Source organism: Pipistrellus hanaki (genome assembly GCF_964339955.1).
Source record: "Pipistrellus hanaki genome assembly, chromosome: 2".
Classification (NCBI taxonomy): domain Eukaryota; kingdom Metazoa; phylum Chordata; class Mammalia; order Chiroptera; family Vespertilionidae; genus Pipistrellus; species Pipistrellus hanaki.
The window spans coordinates 194536776-194552535 of NC_140504.1; the positions used below are offsets into that span (position 1 = coordinate 194536776).

The 15760-nt window shown below is 57.7% G+C and overlaps 2 protein-coding genes across 4 annotated transcripts in view; both read left to right on the plus strand.

The window, feature by feature from the left end:
* The window catches only part of KIAA2013, a 175877-nt gene that overhangs the window by 118949 nt on the left and 41168 nt on the right, over positions 1 to 15760 (plus strand). The window lies entirely within an intron of this gene.
* Positions 131 to 15664, plus strand: MTHFR (methylenetetrahydrofolate reductase). 3 transcript variants are annotated; one of them, XM_084875331.1, is made up of 12 exons: positions 131 to 231; positions 5559 to 5804; positions 6810 to 7048; positions 7910 to 8020; positions 10396 to 10589; positions 11250 to 11500; positions 11769 to 11903; positions 12287 to 12467; positions 12685 to 12867; positions 13592 to 13693; positions 14403 to 14522; positions 14893 to 15664. In XM_084875331.1, exons 2-12 carry the CDS (start codon positions 5572 to 5574, stop codon positions 15115 to 15117), a joined length of 1974 nt encoding a protein of 657 aa, XP_084731457.1. In that variant the 5' UTR covers positions 131 to 231; positions 5559 to 5571; the 3' UTR covers positions 15118 to 15664. The 3 variants fall into 3 exon arrangements, with proteins under 3 accessions (XP_084731457.1, XP_084731456.1, XP_084731455.1); XM_084875330.1 differs by lacking the exon at positions 131 to 231 and adding an exon at positions 4751 to 5289 and having other exon boundaries at positions 12350 to 12467; XM_084875329.1 differs by lacking the exon at positions 131 to 231 and adding an exon at positions 4753 to 5289.

The following is a 15760-nucleotide window of genomic DNA, read 5'->3' on the forward strand; positions in this document are numbered from 1 at the left end:
AATTACTAGACCGCTGGGCGCGGCCATGTTGGGGGCGGGGCTTCCTGTCGCCCGCTGGGCTGGCTTCCGCCCTCTGGTCCCGCCCCCTTAGCAACAGACTCCGCTGGCCCCGCCCCCTTAGCAACAGACTCTGGCGCCGCCGTCCCGCCCCCTTCGCCTGGGCTCCGCGGCGGCCTGGCAGCTGCGGTTGGCCGGTTGGCGCGCGTGCTGTGCGGCGCCCGCATCGGGAGGGTGAGTGACGGCGTGGCGTGGGGTACACACACCTGGCATCGGGGGGGGGGGTCCCCCACCAGCTGGGGGTCCTTGGAGGGCGGTCCGCCCCTCTAGGTGGGGGCTCCCGCCACCTCTGTGAGCTTCTTTCTGGGGACCAGTGTAATCCCCAAAGGCTGTCACCCCCAGCAACCCCCAGTCCTGAAGCAAAAACTCTCTTTTAGCCCCGGTCTGGACAGATGCCAGACATGAGGCGGCTCTGGAGCCACCTGGGCGCGGGAGGTGTTTTTCCGGCTCCAGACATTTAAACCTGCCCCTCCCACTCCGCCCCGGCCTGGGCCGCCGGCACCCATGCCTCCCCCACCCGGCACCCTCCCGCACCCTCTCGGGCCCATCGCGTCGGGCTGCGCTCAGTTGTGGGCTCCACTGGGCCCCCACTGCCCGCCGATTAAGTGCTCATTGAATGGCAGAAGGCCATTTTTGAGATCAGAGGGACGCAGCCCGGCCTGTGGGCGCTCAGCGCTGGCTGTCACGTTACCTTGTGCCGGTCCCAGGAATATCAGGATACCAGTGGAAGGCAGAATCCCACTCTGGTCTTGGGACTGGGGCGATGGGGTGGGTGGGGCGGGAGGGGAGACAAACCTGTGAACCCACAATTGCAATCCAGGGGTGCAGCTTGGAATGGGTAAGTAGGGGCCCAAGGAAGAAGGTTGAAAGGGCTGTGCCCGGCACATATTAGGGACGCAGTAAGTTTTTGTGGAACAAATGAAAGAGCAGATCATTTGTAGGTGGTCCTGTCGCCTCCCTCTCTCTTGATTTTTCTCCCAGCAGTTAATAGGCACTCTCTTAAATTTGTGAGAAAGGCCAGCTAGGGGTAGGCCCATCTTGACACTTACCTGTTTCTCTCTCCCGATGGCCACCCTCACTGAGAAGCAGGAGTTTTATGTCAGAACCAAAGCGGGCATCCTTGGGAGAGCACACATTGGCACAAGCGTTCTTGGTCTGGACTTGACTTCTTGACTTTTGGTGTGTCGCTGTGTGTGATGGCACCTCTGTGTTTTAGGAGAGAGGAGCTTTGGATTTCATTAGTTTCTCATGACTCTAGGATCCCAGAGTGGTTAAGAACACCATTTTTGCCCGGCTGGTGTGGCTTAGTGGTTGAGCAAGGACCTATGAACCAGGAGGTCACAGTTCGATTCTCAGTCAGGGCACATGCCCTGGTCACAGGCTCGATCCCCAGTGTGGGGGATGGAAGAAGCAGCCGATCAATTATTCTCATCGTTGATGTTTCTCTCTCCTCTCTTCCTCTCTGAAATCCATTAAAAAGTATCTATAATATATTGTTTGTCTAATTGTTTATTCTTATAAGTATATTTCCAGTAGGACATGATCTTAGTCATCTAGGGGAAATGGTGAACAACATAGACTGATGAACAAGAACAGACCCAGAGATAAGGAGCCATGGGTCAGACTGTTAGACCTCAAAGGGAGGGTGGGGATAAAAGGGAGAGATCAAAGGACTTATGTGCATACATATGAGCCTAACCAGTGGTCGAGGACAATAGGGTGGGGGGGGGGCATGAGTGTGTGTGTGTGTGTGGGGGGGTTGGAATGGGGAGTTGAAGACAAATATGTGATACTTTAATCAACAAAATTTAAAAATATATATATATATATAGCCGGGACCAGATTGGCTCAGCGGATAGAGCGTCGGCCTGCGGACTGAAGGGTCCCGGGTTCGATTCTGGTCAAGGGCATGTACCTTGGTTGCGGGCGCATCCCCAGTAGGGGGTGTGCAAGAGGCAGCTGATCGATGATTCTCTCTCATCGATGTTTCTAACTCTCTGTCCCTCTCAATTCCTCTCTGTGTAAAATCAATAAAATATATTAAAAAAAAAGAGTGATCCTCAACCCATTACAAATATATATATATATATATATATATATATATATATATATAAAGCATAATATGCTGTGATCCCTTAACACGACCCGCGTGGTTCAGGGCCCACTCAGGGTCCGGTTTCAGGAGAAGGCCACACACTAAAATGAAGAGAGAGACTGGAAAAGAGTTAATTTGGGAAAATGGGGGGGGCCAGGCGGGAAGTCCACCTCTAGTGGGAAGACTAACTGCTCTCTGGCCTTTTACCATTCCTTTTATTGAGATTCTGAAACAAAGACATCTCTTAAGTGGGAAGTTCCAACAACAGAAAATCAACTTACATTTACATAGGATTAACAAATTAAAGTTGCCTCAAGCACCACTATCTCAACTAGACAATGAGTTAATAGCTCTGACCCTTCAGAGCCATCAAGGTCGGCTAGCTCTTTTTACATTTTATCTCCAGTGACAATGTTAGGTTTAAGTTCCTGGCAATATGCTAATTAGACCAGATGGCCAAATGACCTTTTGGATGACCTTACAGATGAAGCTGAGGCTGCAAGGGCTGAGCCCTGTGCACGAATTTTGTGCACTGGGTGTGGGGGGGAGGGGGTCCCCTCAGCTCAGCCTGCACCCTCTTGCAGTCCTGGAACCCCTTGGGGGATATGGCCTGTGGGGAGTGGGTTTAAGCTGGTAGTCGGACATCCCCCAAGGGGTCCTTAGCACCACCATCGCTGTGCTTGCCAGCTGTGAGCCTGGCTTCTGGCTGAGCAGCACTCCCCCTATGGGAGCCCACTGACCACCAGGGGGCAGCTCCTGCGTTGAGCACCTGCCCCCCTGGTGGTCAGTGCACATCATAGTGACCGGTTGTTCATCATTCAGTCAATTTGCATATTAGGTTTTTGTTTTTTTTTAATATCTATATATATATATATATTTTAAATATATATTTTATTGATTTTTTTTTACAGAGAGGAAGGGAGAGAGGGATAGAGAGCTAGAAATATCGATGAGAGAGAAACATCGACCAGCTGCCTCCTGCATACCCCCCACTGGGGATGTGCCCGCAACCAATGTACATGCCCTTGACCGGAATCGAACCTGGGACCTTTCGGTCCGCAGACCGACGCTCTATCCACTGAGCCAAACCGGTTTCGGCAGGGTTTTATTATATAGGTCTAGAGGCCCGGTGCACGGAATTTGTGCATGGGGTGGGGGGTGGTGTGTCCCTCAGCCCAGCCCGCACCCTCTCCAATCTAGGACCCCTCAAAGGATGTCCGACTGCCTGTCGGACATCCCTCTCACAATCCAGGACTGCTGGCTCCCAACTGCTCGCCTGCCCGCCTTCCTGATTGCCCCTAACCGCTTCTGCCTGACAGCCTGATCACCCCCTACCCACTCCCATGCCAGCCTGATTGGTGTCTAACTGATCCCCTGCCAGCCTGTTTGCGCCCAACTTCCCTCCTCTGCGTGCCTGGTCACCGCTAACTGCCCTCCCCTGCCTCCAACTGCCCTTCCTTGCAGGCCTGGTCCCTCTCAACTGCCCTCCCTCATAGGCCTGCTACCTCCCAACTGCCCTCCCCTGCTGTCCATCTTGTGGTGGCCATCTTGTGTCCACATGGGGGCAGCCATCTTTGACCACAGCTATTGTGTGTTGGAATGATGGTCAATCTGCATATTACTCTTTTATTAGATAGGATAGAGGCCTGGTGCATGGGTGGGGGCCAGCTGGTTTGGCCTGAAGGGTGTCCCAGATCAGAGTGGGGGTTCCCTTGGGGCGTGGGGTGGCCTGGACGAGGGTCCTGTGGTGGTTTGCAGGCCAGCCACGCCTCTTAGTGACCCAAACAGAGGCCCTGGCATCTGGAATTTATTTACCTTCCACAATTGAAACTTTGTAGCCTGGAGTGGAGCCAAGCCTCCTGCTCGCTCCATTGCCGTTGCCGGCAGCCATTTCTGTTTGGATTTGTTTACCTTCTATAATTGAAACGTTGTAACCTTAAGTGGAGGCCTAGGCCAGCAAGGGCAAGCAGAAAGCTTGGCTTCCTTCATTGCCTGGGAAACCCAAGCCTCCCTCCTACTCTCTGTGGCTATAGCCATCTTTATTGGGTTTATTTGCATACTCGCTCTGATTGGCTGGTGGGCGTAGCAGAGTGATGGTTAATTTGCATATTACTCTTTTATTATGTAGGACTAGAAAAAAAAAGAACACCAGCTTAGCAGTGGATGCAGCCTGAAAAGAATGAATTTGGCCGGATTGTTCCTCTGATTTCCTATCACCACACACCCATCTGTTTGCACAGAGTTGTGCAAGAGTAGTGTTCTGTTTTTAAGTATTTGACTTATTTTTCCCACTAAGCTGCCCAGTGGCACCGTGCCCTTCGTTGGCCTGCCTGTGGTTGCCATGGCGCAGAGCTTGGGATGTGTGTCTGAGCAGTCACTACAACTAGTTTCACTGACCTCAGTGGTGTGTGTTAGCGGTGGTGTACTTGGAAGGCAGCCTTTGCTCTTAAATTTTTTTTTTTTTAATTTATTGGGGTAACAATTGGTTAATGAAGTTATATAGATTTCATCTGTACATTGTACTGGGTTTTCATCACCCCAAGTTAAGTCTCCTTCATCGGGTAGCCTTTATTCTGACTTGGGTCTGGCTACTTTTGGGACCCGACCAATTACCAAGTTCTAACGCAGGACCTAGTCTTTTCGGAGTAGCAGGAATCCAGGAGAAATCTGGCTGCTTTGTCAAATCTGGCTGCCTCTTCCCTCCTACACACAAACTGTCCCCGGCAGCAGCGATGGCCCGGCAGGACAGGATCAGCTCTTTCTTCTCTGGGGAGTGATCCAGTGACCCTGAACGTCTCCTCTCCACGCCCATAGACTCTGGCCTGAGGCGTCCTCCTTCTATCTGCCTCGGACAGCCGGAGCCTCAGCCCTCCCTCTGCCCTGAGGCCTCGCCCCCGCCTCCCTCTCTCCCTCTGGCAGGCCCCAGCTCTAACTCTGAGCTCTTCCTCTGTGGCTGCTCCGCCCATGAGGGAAACACCGCGGGGAAGTTTTCTGTTGCCAGCCCAGACTGGGTCTCAGCTGGCCGACATGGACCTTCCAAACCCCGAGGTGCTCCCAGCCGGGCACTGCTGCCCCTCCCTGGGAACGCGGGCCCGGGAGGCTGGCATCAGGAGGTTCTCAGTGTCTCCCTCCATCAGGTAGCTGCGGCTGCGGATCGGAGGGCTGGAGGGCCGTGTTTCTGTACAGGAGGGGGCTGTCATGCTCGGAGGAGCCGGGTAGCAGCAGGGGGAGAAGCTTTGAGTGAGGCTGCGGTGTGAGTCTTAGCAGTGGCGTGGGAGCCAGCCGGTAGGGGCCTTCTCACCCTCACCCTGCGGGGAAATGCAGTAACTGTCATTTGACCCTGCCCCTCGGGGGCTTGGCTGCCTGCCTGCGGGCTTCTGACGCCCCCTGCCCCCACCCTGTGTAGCAGGCACTCGGCCATGGTGAACGAACCCAGAGGGAACGGCGGCCCCAGCCCCCGCTCGGAGGGCAGCGGCGGCGGCATGGAGAGCTCCAAGGACAGCTCCAGATGCTCCTCGCCCGGGCTGGACCCTGAGCGGCACGAGAGACTCCGGGAGAAAATGAGGCGGAGGATGGAGTCCGGGGACAAGTGGTTCTCCCTGGAATTCTTCCCTCCGCGGACCGCACAGGCCGCTGCCAATCTCATCTCGAGGTGAGTGGGGGTGAGGCTCAGGAGCAGGGCCGGTGAGGAGGGCGGGTGGCAGGAAGAGGCCCCCAGAGGGGGCGAGGAGCACACGCGGGCTCGGTGGTTGGACCTACAGCTTCGCAGGTGTCGGGAAGAACCCTCCCGAACCTCGAGGGTGGTAGACACACTCCACACCGGGTTAAAAATGTCGAGGACGTAAGCTGGGTCGTGAGTGTCGTTTTAGGAAGTGGCAAAGCGGCATCTCGTAGAGCTTTTGGATCGTGTGCCTCTTGAAATCTAGAAATGCCAACTGAGTTACGTTAGCACTTTCTGAATCGCAGCTCCTTTTATTTTTTTAAGTTTACCTATGCTTTCTCCCACTTTCACTTCTCGTGTGTAGTTCCCCAGGCTTGACGTTGAAGGCAGGAGGATGTTTAAATACCTCGTTCAATAGCTTGCAACACGGCTCGTGCACAAGCGCGCACACACACCCACCTCTTGAGTCTGGTTCCTCTCTGCTGCACCGCCTGCTGCACCAGGATGGGGGGAGGGGCAGCACGATTCACACCGGTGTCTGCTGACCCTCTTCGCTCGTGTTCCTGGAATGAGGCCCTGCTTGCCCCCCTTGAGAGTTCTCCAGCCCTCGCTCAGTGCCCTGAACTCACCCATGTAACAAATATGCCAGCCCTGGGAAGTCTACAGTACTGCTTTTACATGCTTATATTGTTGTATATTACCTCCACAACAGTGATCCTAACGCTAGCAGCTCACCATGTACCAGGCCCTGATCTAAGAGCGGTCGCAGAGAGTTATTATCAAGTGGGTACTGTTCTGTCACGTTGTAGAAACGAGGGAAAGGAGATTAATTTCCCCAAGGTCGCACAGCTAATAAGTAGCAAAGTCAGGCTATGAATGCCCGTCAGTCTGATGCCAACCTCCTGTGCTGTTTCTCTAAGTCCGGGACCCCATGGAAGGTGGGGAAGGGTGGTGTGCCCCCAGGGACCCCCCTCTTCAGAGAGAAACTCCCAACAGGTTTGACCAGATGGGGGCAGGTGGGCCCCTCTTCATAGATGTGACCTGGCACCCGGCAGGGGACCCCGGCTCGGACAAGGAGACCTCCTCCATGACGATCGCCAGCACTGCGGTCAACTACTGCGGCCTGGAGACCATGCTGCACATGACCTGCTGCCGGCAGAGCCAGGAGCAGATCACCGGCCACCTGCACAAGGCCAGGCGGCTGGGCCTCAAGAACATCCTGGCCCTGAGAGGAGGTGAGGCGCCCTGCCCAGCGGGAGCCCAGTCAGGAAAGCCTCCAGTGCCTAGTAACCTCCTGCCCCGGCTTCATGGCTTCATTGATCCCTGGTTGCACCCAGCTCTTGGCACCATCAAGGCGGCGGTGCTGGCACTTGTCCCGGGAGTGAAACTCGCTGCCTGTGCCTCTGGCCGCAGCCTGACGGGAGGGGTCGTGTGGCTTGTGCTCCCACGACAAGCCCACTCCTCACCTGAGATGAATGAGAAATTCTCCCAGGAGAGAGGAGCTCCAATAGGGTGGGACGGCGAGCAGTGGGGCTGGTTGGGTGAGGGTAGGCACCCAGGTTTGAGTGGGGGGGTGTCTCAGATGCTCCAAGCTAAGCTGAGAACAGCATCTGTCCCCTGTTCAACACTGCCAGCCCAGAGCCCACAGTCAGTGCTTGGCACATGTCTGACAGGCTGGGCCCTGTCTCCCCTCCCGTTTACCAAGCTCTAGGCTAGCAAGCGGAGACCCCAGTTTGAATAGCACGAGGGCTCTGCCTTTGAGGAGCTCGGTCCTGGGTGTAGGGGGAGGGAGGAGGTACAGAAAAGCTAGCTGCAGCCGAAACCGGTTTAGCTCAGTGGTAGAGCGTCGTTCTGCGGACTGAAAGGTCCCAGGTTCGATTCCGATCAAGGGCATGTACGTTGGTTGCGAGCACATCCACGGTAGGGGGTGTGCAAGAGGCAGCTGGTTGATGTTTCTCCGACATTTCTAGCTCTCTATCCCTCTCTCCCTTCCTCTCTGTAAAAAAATCAATAAAATATATTAAAAAAAGAAAAAAAGGAAAAGCTAACTGCAGACCCGTGGGCCTCGGTGACCATGACCTTCACCACCCCTGCAGACCCCGTCGGCGAGCAGTGGGAGGAGGCGGAAGGCTGTTTCTGCTACGCCACAGACCTGGTGAAGCTGGTCCGCAGCGAGTTTGGCGACTACTTCGACATCTGTGTGGCGGGTGAGTGACGGCCCGGCGGGCGGGCGGGGCAGGCACGGAGTTCACCTGCATTCAGTCCAGGGTGTGGTAACCCCGTGATTGCGGGCCTGAGCCTGTGGCAGAGGCAGAGAGCAGGGCAGAGCTGGGTTAATGCCCTGACTCAGCCTTCTATCATCCGCTCTCTGCCCAGGCTGCCACCACCCTGCAGGTTCTGTTTCTCTGCCCTTTCATATTCTTAGCCTGTTCTTTAAAACAAAAGAGGAGCCGAAACCGGTTTGGCTCAGTGGATAGAGCATGAGGACTGAAGGGTCCCGGGTTTTGTTCTGATCAAGGGCATGTACCTTGGTTTTGGACACATCCCCAGTGGGGGGTGTGCAAGAGGAAGCTGATCGATGTTTCTCTCTCATCGATGTTTCTAACTTTCTATCCCTCTCCCTTCCTCTCTGTAAAAAAAATCAATAAATATATATATTTTTTTTAAAAAAGAGGAGTATTTATTAGGAGGCAGAGAATCGCAGAACCCAAGGCCAGAAAACCGCACCAGACCTCACTGGGTGCTGGAGCCAGGAGGCCGTCAGAAACCAAGCCCTCCCTGACAGCTGTGGCTCAGTTGGATGAGCGTCATCCTGTACAACAAAAGGTCACTGGTCCCTTTCCTGGTCAGGGCACATGCTTGGGTTGGGGTTCAATCCCGCTCGGGGTGCATACGGAGGCATACAGGTTGATTGTTCTTTCTCATACCTTTCCCTTCCTCTAAAAAGCAGTAAAAACTTATTTTAAAAAAATTTTTTTTAAAGAAACCAAGGCCCTCAATCTCTTTGGGGCCATGGACCCCCATCTCTGCCTCCTGCTGCACAACTGCTCTTGGGGGCACCTGGTCAGTTCCGCTTCCACTAATGGCCCAGACTGATTGACCGGCCTCAATGTCAATGCCACATTCTAGGAGAATCAGCTCAGCTGAATTTAGTTCCTCTGGCTACAGCCAGGGGGCAAGGTTTCCCTGCTGGAAACGGGTCGGGGGCCTTCCCTCCTACCCCCCTAGCGGGGTTGGCCTCCAGCTTCTCAGATAGGGGCTTGGGTATGGGAAGGCAGCGTGCCCGGGACACTGGAGGTCTGGGGATTCATTGGTGCATCATCTTGGCATGACATTTTTTTCTCAAATATTTTGGGGAAAATCATTTTTTATATTAAACAAAGCCACATGATGGAGTAGTATATCAAAAGTGACCCGAACTTTAAAAAATAAGCCATGTGGTATCAGTGAAACTACTCATTGTAAGTGACTTTGGGTTTAACCTCAGTCCTACCTACAGAGCAGCTTGGCTTCCCACCAGCGTGGGTCTTAAGCCTGCCTGGGCCCTGACCTCGGGCTGAGCAAGCCAGCGTTCTGCCTGAAGCTTCATCGAGGCTGCAGTCTTCCTGTGCGGCCGGGCTAAGGGAGCTCAGACATTTACCAGTGGTCGACAAACTGCCTTAGGGGAAAAACACTTAAAAAAAACATTTTACTAAGGTACTAATGTCTTTAACATGAAGTCAAAACTTCTGGGTAAGGGTAATGCCTTACACAGTGGTCGGCAAACTCATTAGTCAACAGAGCAGCAAACCGCGGCTCGTGAGCCGCATGTGACTGTGATTTAGGCAAAGTGGTCAGAGAGTTCCCTGAGCCAGTGAGGAGCCCAGGAAACCACTCCCGCTCCCAGGCAGTTCCGGGTTCCGTCGTGTGTCCCTGGCATGTGGGGATCCCGCTGCGCCATGTTCTGCTCCCTGCTTCGTGGGGCTGCTTGGTCCCTTGTCAGGCAGCCTCTGGCTGACCCTGGTTCTGCCGTGAGAAGCATCAGAGAATATGAACTTGACCCTTTGGCCACTTAGAAATAGTAACTATAAAAAAAAAAAATAGTTACTATATTCTCGTCATTCTCAAGCAGAATGCCCGAGCTTTCTGACTTTTCACTTTCTTGGACTCTGAGTAATTTTGATGTTTTATTTTTTGTGTGTATCATGTTTTTTTGGTGTGTGTGTTTTTTAGTAAATGTAATGTTAAAAGCGCTGCCCAGCTGCTGAGCGGGCGTTCTCTCCCTCAGGGCCACCTAGCACGGGCTGGTCTGCCTGGCTGGTTGCAAGGGACATGAGGCAGGACAGTGTGGGGTTCGGAGCAATCTGCTCCCACTTGGGGGGTGGCTCTGAGCCCCGCTCACCAAGCGCCATCTCCTGGGGGAGGGGGCGGCAGCTGTGAGCCCAGCTCCTCACCGTTTCTACCCGTCCACGCTCTGGTGGTGGGAGGTCCGAGCCCGGAACCGTGGCGGCAGAGAGCAGAGCGCGTTGCCAGCTCGCTGGTGTCTCCCTCGGTCACCTTGGGCAGGCGGAGCCGGCCTCTCTCACCGCCGTCCCGTTGACAGGTTACCCCAAGGGCCACCCCGACGCGGAGAGCTTGGAGGACGACCTGAAGCACTTGAAGGAGAAGGTGGATGCGGGGGCCGACTTCATCATCACCCAGCTTTTCTTCGAGGCGGACACGTTCTTCCACTTCCTCAAGGCTTGTTCCAGGATGGGCATCAGCTGCCCCATCCTCCCCGGCATCTTCCCTATTCAGGTGAGGGGCCCGGGAGGGCCGGCGCACGCCCCGCAGGCCAGGGCCCGGGGTCAGGCGCTCAGTTCGTGGTCAGGTTCTTGGACACCCATGGATTACCTGGCAGATGTTCTCTCACCACCCCATTTTGGTTACCTCCAGTTCCCCCCCAAAAACCAGCAACAGCACCTGATGGAGGGGCTTGCACATGGCTTACTGACAAGTGTCACTACAAGGGATCATCATAACTCTCACCCTAAATTTTTATTACATCAATGTTTCCGAAACTGGGCTGTCATCACAATCATAGGATAAGCTTTTTCAAAAGATGGACTTCCAGATCCCGTGCCTAGAAGTGCTGAGTTAGCAGATCTGAGGTGGGGCCTGGGTCTGGGAATGTGCACCTTACTTCTCAGGTCTCCCAGGTGATCCCCAGGACCCGGGAGGCATGGGAACCACTGGGGCTAGAGGGCTGGCTCTGAGCGACGCAGGGATGCTCTGGGCAGCTGAGTCCCTGCAGACTGGAAAAAGCAGGACCAGGCGAGGGTCCTTGCGCAGCGCGGTCTGACCTGCCTGGGTCTCTGTCACACTGCACTTGGCCCCGAGGCCTGGGAGGGAGCCGAAGGGGAGGAGCAGGGTGAGAGACAGGGTGGGCGTGGCTCCACAGCCCCCGTGTCTGCGCAGGGCTACCACTCCCTGCGGCAGCTCGTGAAGCTGTCCAAGCTGGAGGTGCCGCAGAAGATCAGGGACGTGATCGAGCCCATCAAGGACAACGACGATGCCATCTGCAACTACGGCATCGACCATGCCGTGAGCCTGTGCCAGGAGCTGCTGGCCAGCGGCCTGGTGCCCGGCCTGCACTTCTACACCCTCAACCGCAGGATGGCCACCACCGAGGTGCTGAAGCGCCTGGGCATGTGGGCCGAGGACCCCAGGTGAGGCCAGGGGCCCCCGATGCAGGCTCGGGAGCCACAGAGGGGAGTCAGTGGGCAGGGAGGCCGGATGGGAGTCGCAGGAAGAGTGCCCCCTCACAGGGCTGGACGCCACGGGTGCAGGGCTTGTCCGTGCTGTGGCTGGAGGCACACGGGGTTCCAGCCTCAGTGGGAGGTCCGTGCACACTTACATTTCAGATTGAAAGCCCCAGCCCAGTGTGTCCTCCCCCGAGGACCTGAGCCAGCCCCTTTCTGTCCCCAACTCCCCCAGGCGCCCCCTGCCCTGGGCTGTCAGCGCCCACCCCAAGCGCCGGGAGGAAGACGTGCGTCCCATCTTCTGGGCCTCCAGACCCAAGAGCTACATCTACCGCACCCAGGACTGGGATGAGTTCCCCAACGGCCGCTGGTGAGGCCGCACTGCCCTTGGCAAGCGGGTGCTGTGTCCTGGGAGGCAGGGGGCAGGTGTTGGCGTGCTCATCCGTCCTGGAGGGACCAGCCTCACAGAAGGACCTCCGGTGTGGGGGACACTGTCCTCCTGGAACAGGGGTCTTCAAACTACGGCCTGCGGGCCACATGCGGCCCGCAGAGGAGTCTGATCCGGCCCGCCAGGTTTTTTGGGCAGTGAGCGCAGCCGAGGTGTTACAGTAGGAATTAGTAGTTCGTATAGTCCGGCCCTCCAGCTCTCTGAGGGACCGTGATCTGGCCCCCACTTTAAAAAGTTTGAAGACCCCTGTCCTGGAAGGAGCCCGAGGTGAGGCTGCGCCCTGACCGCCGGCACGTCCCCTGCAGGGGCCACTCCTCCTCGCCAGCCTTCGGGGAGCTGAAGGACTACTACCTCTTCTACCTGACCAGCAAGGCCCCGCGGGAGGAGCTGCTGAGGATGTGGGGGGAGGAGCTGACCAGCGAAGAGAGCGTCTTTGAAGTCTTTGTCCACTACCTCTCGGGGGAGCCGAACCAGAGCGGCTGTCCAGTGAGTGGTGCTCGGTGGGGTCCCTGGCTACCCCCCCACCCCGCCTCTCAGTGGCCCACCCACCCTCACCTCCTCCTTCCGCTCTGAGCATGGGAGCTCAGCCACGAGAGAGGGTGAGCTGGGAAGTTGCCGGCTGGGGGCCTGGGAGGGGCTCACAGAGGCGGAGACAGGCCGGTGTCTCATGGGAATTGTGAGCCCAGCCCAGCCCTCCCTCCAGGTCACCTGCCTGCCCTGGAATGACGAGCCCCTGGCGGCCGAGACCAGCCTGATGAAGGAGGAGCTGCTGCGCGTGAACCGGCAGGGCATCCTCACCATCAACTCCCAGCCCAACATCAACGGGAAGCCGTCCTCCGACCCGGTCGTGGGCTGGGGCCCCAGCGGGGGCTATGTCTTCCAGAAGGTGTGCAGGGCGCCCATCGCCGGGACAGGGGCCTTCCTCTCTGGGCCCTTCGCTGAGCAGCAGGGACCAGGGTGGACGGGAGCTTTAGGTCAGGCCTGGCTGGGGTCCCCTGTCTGCTCCGAGCCGTCGCCTTCTCAGTGGGCCGGATCCCCCATGGTGTGGGGAGGAGACGGGACAAGGCAGGCAAAACTCAGCACCGGGAGGAACAGGGACCACCTGCTACTCTTCCGAGCTGACACCTCTCTCTGGGGCTGCCGGAGTGAAGGTTACACTCACTGAATCCCTGGCCCTGATAAAACGACCCCGGTGTGAAGAGGCCAGCTCTGCTGTCTATCACCAGTGAGCCCACTTTACCTCAACTTGCCCCATCTGTGAATGGGGCTGAGAGGCCCCCCCCCTGCAGTGTTATGGGCATTGCGGCAAAGGACGGAGTAAACCCAGCTTAATCTCTGGTCCAGTTGGTGCCAGAGAAGCCACTAGAGCCACTGGCTTCCTCGCCAGCTTTCCAGCGGCTTCTCCAGGGGCCTCCCTGCCTGGCAGAGGCCCCTCACACTGGCCAGCTGGGAAGTCTCCCCACCTGCTCCGTGACTCCACCCAGTGGCCACCACGAGTGCCCCTGTCTTAAGTGTCCCACACACCTGTGTGTGCAGGCAATGGGCTGGGCTCGCTGAGCGCCGAGAAGGCGGCCAGCAGGGACCAGGGGTGACGGGTGCCTGCTCCCCAGGCCTACTTGGAGTTCTTCACTTCCCGAGACACGGTGGGGGCCCTGCTGCAGGTGCTGAAGAAGTACGAGCAGCGCGTTAACTACCACATCGTGGACGTGAAGGTAGGCCAGCTCCACGCAGAGGTGCTGGGGGGCAGCGGCCAGCCGAGGACGCCCGCGGTCACTCCCGCACAGCGGGCACTGGCCCTGGGCAGACGGAGCCAGGTCCCGCCTCGGAACTCCCAGCCTAGCGAGGGAGGCCCGTCAGCGGGTAATGGGACAGTTCACTGGGACCCAGCCGAGGGACACTTAACCTGGGAGGCCACAGGGCTTCTTGGCGGGTCCTCTGTGGCCCGCACCCTTAAGGACAGGAGGGAAGGGCGGGTGTGCAAAGGCAGCATCTACAGCTCGTGGGTCACCGTGACTGTGAGCGCGAGGCTAGTGTGGAGCAGGGGCTCGGCTCCATGGTCCTGCTTGGAACGGGGTTTTCCCCGAAGGCAGGTGAGCCACTGGCTCCGGGTGTCGTTTAGGCCGGTCACAGTGCACTGCTGATGGCGAACGGGCCCGGGAACACTGGAGTCAGGGGCCCTTGTCTGAGTAGCAAAGAGGCCCAGCTGGGCCTGACCCGAAGGAGCAGAGTGGAGAGGAAGCAGGCAGAACCGCTGGCTGCAGAGCTGATTGAAGCGAGAGAGGAGGAAGTCTCAGCGTGGCCTCTAGGTCTCAGGCTCACAGAGCTGGGCGAGGGCGAGTGTGTGGAGCAGAGGGCTACCTGGGCAACAAGGGGGCTCTGGTTGGCTTTGTCCCATCTGCTCCTCCCTCCCTCCCACCCCAGGGTGAAAACATCACTAATGCCCCCGAGCTGCAGCCCAACGCCGTCACCTGGGGCATCTTCCCTGGGCGAGAGATCATCCAGCCCACGGTGGTGGACCCCGTCAGCTTCATGTTCTGGAAGGTAAGGGGCTGGCGGGGGGCCTGTCCTGCCAACTCGGAGCACACCGGGTCCCCAGTGTGGCCGGAAGCCCCCCCCCCCCCCCCCCCCCCCCCGGGGAGGCCGGCTGGGCCCTCCCGGCTGCACCTTGACTCTGAGCTGCAGCTTGTTTCTGGGCTGGGGGGCGGGAGGTGGCCCCAGCGGGCACGTTCTGTTCCCAGGAAGGTCCTCCTGGGCCCTGGCGGAGGCTCTTGTGGCCCCGAGCACGAGCCCTGACCCAAGGGCAGCCCCGTGAACCGTGCCTGTGCGGCTGTCTGTTTGTGCTTGTGTGTCCGTGTGTGACTGCACTTGTGTGACTGCGCCCGCGCCTGTGTCTGCCCGTGTGCACGTGCAGGACGAAGCCTTCGCCCTGTGGGTGGAGAAGTGGGGCAAGCTGTACGCCGAGGGGTCCCCGTCCCGCATGATCATCCAGGACATCCACGACAACTACTTCCTCGTCAACCTGGTGGACAACGAGTTTCCGCTGGACAACTGCCTGTGGCAGGTGGTGGAGGACACGTTCGAACTGCTCCACAGACCCGGAACGAGGGCGGACAGGCCCCGGGACCCCGTGCCCTGACGCCCTCAGGCTCCCAGACTCCCTCACCTACAACGGCAGCCGCGCGGTGCGAGGCGCCGGGCTCCGCTGGACCTGAGTCGGCCCCGTGCGGGACCTGGTGTTCCCTGCTCGGCTGGGAGATCTCGCTCTTTTGTGGGGAGCACCTCCATCCCGCCCCGGACAGTCCTCCCTGAAATGGGGAGGAGACGTTACTGCGGACGGTACCTCGAACCAGGTGGCCTCTCCGAGCAGCCTGAGGCTGCCAGTGACTGACTTGGGCATGGAAGACGGGCAAAGCAGCGGGCAGCAGGCACGTGTGGCACTGCCGGAGAGCGGGGGCAGAGTGAAGATGCTGCCCCCTCTGCCTCCAAGACCTTGGCAGCTGGGCACTTTCCTGCTTGTAACTGAAGGGCAGGCACTACCCTTGGCACCAGGCCCCCGGATGGGTCTGGGGCTGAAACCTAATAACACGGGCCACCTTCTCCCCGAAGCCCGCTGGGCTCCACCTCCCGCCACGCTGCTTTTCTCTATTCTGGTGGCGCAAGAGATAAACTCCCCGTGGAGGGCTCAGGGTGTCTGATCTCTGTGCCTCTGGAGCCTCCGCCATCCCTTTTCTCCGCTGCCCGTTACCATGGAGGGCAAAGGCGAGGTCACTTGAGGTCAT

Excerpts from the sequence above, each read along its gene's own strand:
- MTHFR (XM_084875329.1), top strand. The coding sequence starts at position 5,117 with ATGAGGGAAACACCGCGGGGAAGTTTTCTGTTGCCAGCCCAGACTGGG. Across the intron at positions 12,468-12,684 it reads CGAACCAGAGCGGCTGTCCA|GTCACCTGCCTGCCCTGGAA; the intron begins GTGAGTGGTGCT and ends CCCTCCCTCCAG. Across the intron at positions 14,523-14,892 it reads TCAGCTTCATGTTCTGGAAG|GACGAAGCCTTCGCCCTGTG; the intron begins GTAAGGGGCTGG and ends GTGCACGTGCAG.